This window comes from Nesoenas mayeri (genome assembly GCF_963082525.1).
Source record: "Nesoenas mayeri genome assembly, chromosome: 1".
In the NCBI taxonomy this organism is placed as follows: Eukaryota; Metazoa; Chordata; class Aves; order Columbiformes; family Columbidae; genus Nesoenas; species Nesoenas mayeri.
The window spans coordinates 75,155,576-75,167,019 of record NC_137541.1 but is presented as its reverse complement, the minus strand read 5'-3'; the positions used below and the strand labels follow the sequence as shown (position 1 = coordinate 75,167,019).

The following is an 11,444-nucleotide window of genomic DNA, read 5'->3' as shown; positions in this document are numbered from 1 at the left end:
TCACATTACAGGCTTTGACTGCTCTTCAGAGTCCTTCTTCATCTGTGCAGATGTGGCAGGGCAGAACTGAGAATACAGCTGAGCCAGCAAAGCCTGGGACGTGATCTCTAGCCTTGCATCGTGGCTCAATTTGTTCCATACATGCACCGCATAGGTGTTCTTAAGGAGATTGTGAAGCTCTGAGGAGCTGATTGCTTCAAATAATTTCTTCCAGTTCTGCCATGGAATAGGATAAAAAGCCTCACGGCTCAGAGCACTAACTCCTTTGCAAATCATACCACTTTGGATATTACTGATAGAGCACCACTCCTTGAAGACACGTGTTAGGAGCTGCGGGCCCTGGTGTGCCCATATCCAGCTTTTGTAGTTGTCCACAAAGTCCTGCATGCAAACTTCCATGAACTCATGCTTGGGTTTGAAGGACAGAAAGGCCCCATTCAGTTCATCATGAGTCTGGAGCCCAAGGGCATTGGTGAGGTTCTTCAAGTTCTTCAGCACAATGAAGTCTGTGTCCAGGTAGATGCCACCAAATTTCCACATGATGGTAATTCTGCAGGCATCAGAGAGGTGGGCTAAGTAATAAGGTCCCTTCTGGTGCTCAGGCTGTGAGTACCACTCTACCAGAGGCGTTCCTGAGAAAAGCTCTGCCAAGTCCAGGGGCCGGATCTCCACATTGGGGAAGTTGCTCAGCAATGAGAATGCCCAGTGACTGGGCAATGAGACATTCCCCTTTGCCTGGCCTTTCATGAGCACCACAACCCGTGTCCCAGGGTGTGCCCGGGCCGCTGACTCCACAGAGCACGTGAACAGGTAACTTGGGTTAATTCGCTCGGAGGTCTCCACAAAAAACACGTCCCCTGGGGAAGGAGGGGGCCCACCAGCAATGGTGTGGGGAGGGGAAGTCAAAAACTCTTCATGACTGCTTTGTGTAGGCAAGGTGTAGACTTGGCCTTCAGCATCCTCCCCAGTTCTCCAGTGGAACATGACAGAGGCAAAGAACAGAAATGAAATGGTGAGGATAAACAGAGCCGTGGGCCTGTGGCTCAGCAACACTGTGGTCATTTTTGGCATGCAGTTCGACATCTCTCCCAGCACAACTGTTGTGATCTGAGGGGAGGAAAGAAGAAAAAGACACTGACAGGAAAGGCAGCAAACCAGGAGCCTTGGGAAAGTGCCACAGTAGAGCAGAACACTCCTTCCTTCATCCCAACTTTAACTATGCCTTTTGGTCATTTCTGGAACAGTCTCCTGGCTTCTCCTTATTGTCACAGGACCTTCAGGTCCCACACCAGAAACTGCTGCCCATCTTTGGATCCCTCTCTTTCAAACACAAGAGAAGGACAAGTCTCTCCTTTTGGCATATCAGATACTAAGACTGATCCTCTGTTCTCTCCACGTGTTTTGTCCACGTAAGTTGTGCTTGCCACTTGGAAGGGTATACAGCATTTGACACACAAATGTCACATCTGCATGGTGGTCCACCACAAACTCTGGGAACAGCATACAAGACCTCATCTATCATCTTCTAGAATTTCAGGTCATTCTGAACAAGAAACATATGTGCAAAGATCCCTAGGACAAAGAAATAGGAATGCTCCTTCTGAGTGTTCCTGGAGCTTTGTCAACAGACGTGTGCAACTGCTTCCGTGATGAGTTCTAAATCTATAAAACTTTAATATTTAACCAAACAGGTAATAGGACAGACAACTCAGCAGGCACAATGGACTGCTCTAATCTAACAGTTAGCAAGATTCAAGACTACATGCATAGTTTAGTAAGTGGAGGTATTTCCAACACAAGCACACTTCTATATAATTAGAAATACATTAACATATTTCTGCATTTACACGGGATAGGAAGACATTTTCGATGCTGCATGAGCCAGTCAATTTATCTCACAATACAAACACAATAAATCCGTCTCTCTACCTTCCTCCAAAACCGCAAGTGCCATTGCACAGAAACGGTGAATACTACTTACCTGTTCCTGCTTTCAAGACACCACAGAAGTCACTGCTCAGCTGGACAAGACTTTCAAGAGATCACTGTTTCTCAGAGCACCTGTAACTCTATGAACTGACACTTCCTTTTCCTGAAAAGAAACGGTGTGAGACGGACTCTGAACACCTGGAGGAAACAGGCAGGTCTAAGTGGATGTGACGTTATACTTTCAGTTCATACAGTGGCTGATAGAAGGTTCCTGCAGCTGTGCTGTGAGGAAACCATCTAATTAGAAATGCACCACCAAAAACTAACAAGCAAACAAAAAAAATAAGGAATTTGATACCCAATTATTGCTACACATTAAGCTCTATACTGTGGTGGGAAACCAGTTGCTGTTTTGTCTTCTACTCTTTGCGAACAATCCCCGGTACTCACACTGCTTGGGTGGCTACCACGAGAACTGAGCTGAGAGATTCATAGAGCTGCCTCCTCCAATCCCAGCACTCCATTCCTGAAGGCTCCTTTGAATGTACACTCTTTTGACCAGTTAATAAACTCATCCATTTGGAAATACTCCCTCTTATGACTAATACTTCTTGCAATGAGGCGTCACTCATTTTATGATGGACTTCCCCTTATCCCTGTACTCAATGGCAGCTGACCTTCCCTTACGGAAAACACACTGACATGATCATAAAATACCACCTTTATCCATAGAGCCACTAAGTTTAGAACTTAGTGCAGTTCTATTCAGTTGCCTACAACAAATGCCAGGCCTATTACTCTGAAGCTTCCCAAACTCCTCCCCCCTCCCCAAATCCTTCCAAGCGCTGCAGCACCACAGACAGACTCAGGTGATGCCAACACTGGGGAAGCCCTTTGGAGAGCACCTGAAGCTCTTCCCAGCCCTTTCGTCCATGGAGCTCTCCAGGCATCAGGTCAGGCCCCACATAATCACAGAAGGGTTCGGGTTAGAAGGCGCTACTCGAGATCATTTGCACAACCACTCGGCTCACAGCAGAGTCACCTAGAGCGGGTTGATCAGGACCGTGTCTGGGGACAGAGGCTCCACAGCCTCTCTGGGAAAACTGTTGCAGTGTTGTACCACCACCATATTTCAATTTGTGCCCATTGTGTCTCATTCTGTCACTGGATTCCACAGAGATGAGTCTGGCTTGTCTTCTTTACTCCACCCACCCCCAATCAGCTCTTTATATACTTTGACAAGACACGCTCCAAGCCTGCTCTTCTCTGAGAAAAAATTACCAGAGCTCTCCAGCCTCTCTTCCTATGGCACGTACTCCAGTCCCTTTCTTATCTTACTGGTCCTTCACTGGACATCTCCAGCATGTCCATGTCTCACTTTAACTGAGAAGCCAGAATGGGACACAGTCCAAATCTGTGTCACCAATGTTCAATAGAGGGCAAGGATTGCTTCCCTTAACTTTGCAGGTAATGCTCTAAGTAATGCAGTCCAGCAGTCTGTTGCCTTTCTTTGCCAGTGGAGCACATTGCTGGTTCCTGGTCACCTTGTTGGTCCACAGGTGCATGGAATTATCCCTCACCAGCTGCATCTCTTTGAATTTCATGAGATTCATTCTGAGAGGCACTCTGAGATGCAGCTCAATCACCTTGTCTTTTAAAAACCTCCAGAGTGGTGACTCCACCACTTTCTTGGGCAGCCTGTTCCAATGCCTGACGGCCCTTGCTGCGAAGATATTTTTCCTAATATCCAATCTGAACCTCTCTGGTGCAACTTGAGGCTGTTTGCTCTTGTGCTGTTGCTTGCTACTTGGAAGAAGCGTTTGGCACCTACCTCGCTACAACCTCCTTTCACATAGCTGTTGAGAGTGATAAGGTCTCCCCTCAGCCTCCTTTTCTCCAAGCTAAACAACCCCTCTTCTCTCAGCTGCTCTGCATAGAACTTCTACTCAGGACCCTCACCAGCTTCGTTGCCCTTCTCTAAACTATCTCTAGCACCTCAATGTCTTTCTTGTAGTGAGGGGCCCCAAACTGAACACAATATTCAAGGTGGGGCCTCACCAGTGCCGAGTACAGGGGGACGATCACTTCCCAAGTCCTGCTGGCCACACTATTTCTGATGCATGCCAGCATGCTGTTGGCCACACTATTTCTAATGCATTCCAGGGTGCTGCTGGCCTTTTGGCCACTGAGGCACACTGCTGGCTCATGTTCAGCCAGTTGCTGACCAACACTCCCAGGTCCTTTTCTGCTGGGCATCTTTCTAGCCACTCTTCCCCAAGCCTGTAGCATTGTATGAGGTTTTTGTGACCCAAGTGCAGGACACAGCACTTGGCCTTGCTGGACCTCATACCACTGCCCTCAGCCCATCTGTCCAGCCTGTCCAGATCCTTCTGTGGAGCCTTCCTACCCTTGAGCAGATCAACGTTCCCACCGAACTTGATGCTGACTGCAAATTTACTGAGGACGCACTCAATACCCTTGTCTAGATCATTGACAAAGCTATTAAACACAACTGGCCCCAGTACTGAGCCCTGGGGACCACCACTCGTGACCAGTCACCAAGTGGATTTGATTCCATTCGCCACAACTCTTTGGACCCAGCCATCCAGCTGGTTATTCTACCCAGCAAAGAGTTTTGTTTTGCTTCAAACTGATCTCTGGACTCTTTTTCGATTTCTCATCTAATACTGACCTTCTTCCTCTCTATCAGGCTCCCTGTTCCTTCTGCAGTTGGAAAAATAACAGCATTGGTAGCATTAATATCTTCTGTAAATTGTTTTTCAAACCAAGTTTTCTATAGCCTAAAGGTGTTTTCCTATTTATCTTGCCAGACTTTATGCACCTACCTCCACCCCTGGCCTCTCTCCTTGATGTACTGCACACCTGCATACCAGCTAACCTGTAGGAGCTCAAGGACAAACAAGGTGGGGCAAGAAACAGCTAGAGCCTCCTCACCACTTCCCATCATCTTTGACTGCATATCAGCAATGAAGAAAGTACAGACAACTATTTTACATCTCAAGAGAAAACTGTTTTCCTGGTTTTGACTCCAGACCCCACTAGTCTTTTTACAGTCTCTCAAAATGCTCCCCTGGGCTCCAAGGTCTTTAAATCAAGCTCTGAAAGGCAGGTGAGACAATGAATGCCTGTAGCACAAGCTTTCCACTTTTAGGTCTACAGGAGCACAGACACAGTCACTACTAAGGGAGGTTGTATCCCAATGCCCAGGGAGTAACCAACATAATTTCTCATGGGGTTTACTGTTCCACAACATCCAAGCTTTCCAAAGGAAACTAAAATGCCTTGGTTCAGATAGACTGCAAATCATGAATGGTGGGGCAATAGCTGGTTGGATTAGGAATCAGTACCACACACTGTACTTTCCTCTGTTCCCTCCACTCAAGTACCAAAGATTCAATGTAGTAATGGTCCCACCAAGCCTTTCCACATGTCCTTATGTTCAGCTTGTCCCATGTTCATTCCACACTCCTAATTTTAGTGAGTCACTTCAAGATGGAACTTTAAAATGCTTTTCAGCCTGAAGAAGAGAAGGTTGGGAGGGGATCTCATCATTGTTTATAAATATCTCCAGGGTGAGTGACAAGAGAATGTGATGAGACTCCTTTCAGTGGTGCCCAATAATAGGATGAGGGGCCATGGGCACAGACTGAAGTGTAGGAGGTTGTCGAGGGTTTAGATTGCGGGGTGACAATAAAACCCTGGCAGATGTATTGTTAACTTCCTCTCCCCCACCACTTCCACCTTTTGCCCCTCCCCCTCCCCCCTTCCCACTAAGGACAGGCAATTGAGAGGGAAAGAAGGACAGAGAGAAGAGAGCTGGAAAAATTAAAAACGTTTTACTAATGCTACTGATAAGAATAGAGAAAATAATGCAAAATACACAAAACTAATCTTGAAAGTCTCAGCAACTGCAGAGCCGGCACCCAAAGTCCTGGACTGGACTCTGCAGCCAACTGAAACTGGATTCAGTCTCCCACTAGGCCTCAGTTCCCAGGGATGACTAGCAAGGTCCTCTCCTAATGTCGGCCATAAGCAAAAGGGATGAAGAAGGGCAAAGGAGGACGAGATCCTCGTGATCTCCCACTTTACATGAAGTATTCACGTGAATGGAATGTTATACACAGTTGGTCAGTTTCTTGGTCACTTGTCTCTCGTTGCCCCTCCCGCGAGATGTCCATCCATGCTTATCAATAACTTCGCATTCCATTGCTATGTTTACCAAAACATGTATCTGGTTCTCCAGGAAAATGCAGCTAATATGAAGGCTTTAGCTGACAGGCAAATTCACTAAAAGAGAAACTTGGTTTTTAACAAAACTGGGAGAGATTCCATCTGAATATGAGGGGAAACTTCCTTACTCTGGGGTGCCAGAGCACTGGAACAGGCTGCCCAGAGAGGTTGTGGAGTCTCCTCTGGAGACATTCAACACCTACCAGGACATGTTCCTGTACAATCTACTCTAGGTGTAACTGCTTTAGCAGGTGGGTTGGACTAGATGATCCTCAGAGGTCCCTTCCAAGCCCAATCATTCTGTGATTCTGTATAAGAACTAAGAGATTGCTCAGCCCTACCACCAATGCCTTACAAAACAAAATGAAATATCTTGGCAGAGAGGAGTAATAGTAAAAACTGTATTTATTTTTCTTTTGGAAGACAAATGGAAAAAAGCCAAAGGCTGCTTTGGTTTGATTCTTTGCTTATCAAAGCTCAGAACATTGACTCTACAGTGGGAAAAAAAAATGGAAAGAACAAGTCACAGCATTGCAGTGGGTTCCAAACACTGCCGTCATTAAGTTGTGGTATTGCCATAGTAGAGTCCCCTGTTGAGCCTTTATGATCACCAACCACCATTTTACCATCTCCATTAGGGATTCCTAGCTCAACAAGATTTCTGTTGTTTAACCCAAATGGCCCAAAAAGAAGGAACCAGTGGAATGAGAAAACATGCATCACTGACCACACACCAGACCAGGGCTGACAATTGTGCAGCTGCTTCTGAAAAAAGCAGTGAAAAAAACTCAGAGTAGTGACAGTGAGAGCAGGGGGTGAAAACAGCATCCGTTTATACCACTGAGTGTGTTGAAGAATGCTTATACACTCAGGAACTGGTCATCAAAGTGGCCATTAGACCACCCCCGTGCTGTTCCTAGGCATAAGAAGAGGAAGCACACTGGAGGCAAGAAAGCTTTTACAGGGAGATCATAATCTCTTAGTAGTGTAGGAGTGGTGATGATCAATGTTCTGCTCATCTGCATTAGCCCTATTGTACTGCCAAGCTCACATGCCTCAGTGATCCCCTTTAGAGTGTGGTGGGGACCAGATGTAGCGATGCTGATGTTCTTGGCCTTATTCTTGTTTCTCACTGCTCTCTCTCCATTATTTTCTGACAGGAACCGTAAGAGCCTCAATACATCCCTTTTTGCCATGGAGGCAAGGGAAGAGTTTTCTCCCACAGTTTGTCCAACACCTGGCCTCTGTGGTGGGAACCCTCAAAAGCACAACAGCACCTCGTGAGAGATACATTAAGTTTCTCCACTGTAATTCAGGAAGATGCTCAGGAAGAGGAGTAAAGTTTCCACTGTCCTCCTCAACAACTCCCAAGACAGATTCGTACTCCTAGACAGTGAACAGCAGGAGAACTCCAGGCTACTTGAAGAGGTCCACCATAAACAACTCATAAATGGATTTAAATTTTGACAGCATGTGTTCCCTACCAATTCCATTGTAACCTTTGAAATACTTGGAAATATCACACCTTTCCTTTAGGATCCATCCAGTTGCTGAAATATCTGATGCTTATCTTACATGCAGGTAAGGACATATGGTCATAAACTCATTGTAAAACATAGTTCAGCTCTTCCTGTGTCAGGCGCAATTTAAGGTGTGAGTTGGATGAACTCTCCTACTCATCACAGGATATTAATTTGCCACTACTATAAAATACATCATTGCTGCACAAGAGCTCCTTCTAAATGATAAGCTAACCTCAGATCCTCATGTTCTGATTTGCACCAAATTTCCATGTCTTTAGATCTATGATGTTGAACAGAAACTGCAGCAGCCTGCCCAACTGGAAACAAAAAAGTGTCCTCTACCAGAGGCTTCAGAAGGGAAGCGAATGAAAAAAAAATAACTTCCTTTGACCCTTTCTTTCTTCTCTGTTTTCCTCTACATTTTTCTCAGGACATGTCACCTGGCACATCCTTTACTTCCTCCTCACTTCCTATTCTTTAGTCTCCCATTTCTCTTTGTTGCTTTGAGGATTGTACTTCAGAAGTCCTGAGAATCAGGAGATGAGATATGCATTTCTACAAAGGTCTCTTCCAGGTTTACAGCTACAGAAAGGTGCCTTTCTCCTCTAAAAGGCTGATGGAGGCAGCCACGTGTGTCCCAGCACTTGCTCCCCTCCTGAGATTTCTTTATCTGAGCAAGCAGAGCAGAAGAGAGGTCCTGAAAAGAAACAAAGTGTTGCTGGTGGGCAGCTAAAATCAAGACAAAGTGTTGCACAGACATCGGTTGAAGCTACAAGCTCCACCTACACTCCATGAATGGCCTTTATCTTCTGTTCATTGATGGTGGAACAGCTGGAGAGTTGTAGGCTCCCCGGCAACACCTCTTAGGTGACCCTTGAGTCACTGCCATTCGGAGTCGTTCTTCATGATCTCATATGTGGCAGGGCAGAACTGAGAATGCAGCTGAGCCAGCAGAGCCTGCGATGGGATCTCTAACCTTGTCCCTTGGCTCTTCTTGTTCCATACATGCACTGCGTAGGTGTTACGAAAGAGGTGCTGAAGCTCCAAGGAGCTGACCACTTCAAAGTATTTCTTCCAGTCCTGCCACCGAATGGGATAAAAAGCCTCACGGGGCAGAGCACTCACTCCTTTGCAGCTCGTACTGCTCCGAAGACTCCTGATGGAGCACCACTTCTTAAAGACACGTGTTAGGAGCTGTGGGCCCTGGTGCCCCCAGATCCAGCTGTTGTAGTTCTCCACAAAGTCCTGCATGCAAAGCTCTATGAACTTGTGTTTGGGCTTAAAGGACAGAAAAGCCCCATTCAGTACATACTTGGACTGGGTACCAAGCACATTGGTGAGGTTCTTCAAGTTCTTCAGCACAATGAAGTCTGTGTCCAGGTAGATGCCACCAAATTTCCACATGGGTGGAAAATTTCCACAGGGTGCATATCTGTACCTACCAGCAACTGCCACCACTTGCTTCCAGTGGTGCATGCAATGTGCTGCCTTTGTAAAACATTTCCTGATTATAATGCCTTCCAATATTTACAAGGTGGCAGCTAGCAGTTTCAGATGTAAATAGAGAAGCACAATTTTTTACTTTTCTTCCCCACCTATAATTTTTTTGTTGTTGTTCCTGATTTATTATCACCTTCCCTTCTATTGTCAAAGAAGAACTGGTTATCGAACAGCAAGACTAGAATGGACCGTCCTTCTCAGACAAGGCTTTCAGACTTGAAGAGCTCACTTCTGGGTCAAAATTTCACATAGCAATCTAGAGTCTGATAACAACCCAAAAGAACTCCAGATGCAATGCCGTGGCTCATGCTTGAAGTTCCTACAGGTATCTCAAGACTGTATCTGGAAAGCCAGGTGGGAGAAGGTGGCAGTCACCATACATCTTTCTGCTCTCATCTTCTGCATTCCCCACCACACTGATCGTCTGCAGTGATAAGGTGAAGCAGGAGCCCGGTAGAGATGGCTCTGCCTTTCTGGTGTGAGCATGCCTGCACCAAGAGAGGCATCAGATGTGGTTCTGTCCTCACACTCCACATCTTCTTGTTGCGTTCGGCACCTCCTGCCTCTCCCTGCCTTCCTGCGCTGCCTGTCATTCTGAGTGACAGTCCTCAGCAGGCAAACTGAGTAGAAGAGGGAGACAGCTCTGTGCCTTGGACCACCAGAAGGATTTCTGAACTTCAGGTTGCACTTTCCCTGCTCAGTGTGTTTGCTAAGAGAGAAACTTCCTCCTGGCATGGCTAATGGGATAATTCTAATTCTAATTCTAATTCTAATTCTAATTCTAATTCTAATTCATACTAATTCTTCTCTAACATGAGAGGTGGTGAGGATGGGATATATTTGTCTGGGAGATGTGTAAAAAGGAGTTACATCAAACACAGCACTGCTATAACCCTGTTCCCTGTTTCTATTCTGTTTTATTAACTCATCTCAGTGTGAAAAGCTGGTGAGACAACTGAATCATAAGCTGCTTTAGTGACAATAAGGTGATCATAAAGTCAGTTTTTGCTTCAACATACCTGATAACATAGAATTGGTTCTCCAAACATCACGTGCCTGCCCAGGACCTTGACAGAGTGTTTGCCAAGTAACTGCCCACTCTTATGTTCATCCCTTGACAATCCATTTTCCTTTCCACCTACATAACCTGTCTCATTTATCCTTTGGTATTTTCACGTACCAACTTTAAACTCAGAAAAACAGCACTGGACTCAAGTATAAAGACATACACGCTGGCATAAAAGGAAAATTAAGAGAATTGCTTGTATCTTCTATTAACCATATAAGATGATGCATGTATTTCATAACATTTGAACCATTAAAAAAAAAATTATTGGAAACTCCTTGTTACTGGCTGCCCATTAGGCTTTCCAAATCTTTTTCTCCTCTAGGCCAAGATTACAAGATTTTTAGAAGTTGGATGTTGTTCAAAGTATCTTACTTTAGAGAGGTTCAATCAAGCCTTCTTTGCAGGGCTCCATATGACCCATGTTTTTTTTGCTTTGGTACTGTTGACTTGCTCACACAATTTGTCACTGACCCTTTAATTCTCTTCATTTCCTCAGTAATTTGTGGTTTATAGCAATAAAAGACTTCTTATTGGGGCATTGTTTTAGATAGAATGAAGGTTTTGTATAAGAAAATAATTTGGAAAAATGAGCACACTGTGTGAATGTTTCGCTATAATGAAATGGAGATGCTGGATTCTTTCACTCTAACTGCACTGCTGGTGCATTAGAGTTACTATTGCAAAGAACCTTCCCCAAAAGTTTCTTCAGCTCTTACCCATACAGACTAAGTGTTCTTGTTATTGGGGTGGTGCTTTGTGCAGGTAGCACAGACAAACAAGACTCCAACTGGAGAAAGTCCAATTGAACAGACTTCTTGCACAGAAATAATTTGTTCAATGTGAAAGCACAAATCTAACAACTGATAGATTTCATTTTAGGAAGGAGATTGAGAATTAATGATAAAAATCTCTGACTCATACATGCTATAACATTGAAAACCTGCCACACTTCTGCTGTTTAAGCAGAGCCCGGGGTTTGGGTAAGGACTGAAGATAGCTCCTCTGTCACAGCTTCTCCACTGAAAGGTCCATGCAAGTACTTGTCCCCAGCAAAACTCTTCCTCCAAATTCCTGTTTAACCCTAGCAACAAACATCTGCTTTGCCTCCCATTTACTACAATTATTAGTCCTATTCCTTCTTTCAGACACTGACACCTATTGAGGCCCAGTTC

The 11,444-nt window shown here is 45.1% G+C and overlaps 2 protein-coding genes across 2 annotated transcripts; both read right to left on the bottom strand.

Annotated features, from left to right (window-relative positions):
- Positions 1–1,083, bottom strand: LOC308048052 (lactosylceramide 4-alpha-galactosyltransferase-like; the record flags this gene model as incomplete). Its single annotated transcript, XM_080356918.1, has 1 exon — positions 1–1,083. One exon carries the CDS (start codon positions 1,081–1,083, stop codon positions 1–3), a length of 1,083 nt encoding a protein of 360 aa, XP_080213044.1.
- Positions 1,084–8,582: 7,499 nt separating this feature from the next.
- On the bottom strand, positions 8,583–9,107 carry LOC308039439 (lactosylceramide 4-alpha-galactosyltransferase-like; the record flags this gene model as incomplete). Its single annotated transcript, XM_080342777.1, has 1 exon — positions 8,583–9,107. The coding sequence occupies one exon, from the start codon at positions 9,105–9,107 to the stop codon at positions 8,583–8,585; it is 525 nt and encodes a 174-aa protein (XP_080198903.1).
- Positions 9,108–11,444: the final 2,337 nt, after the last annotated feature.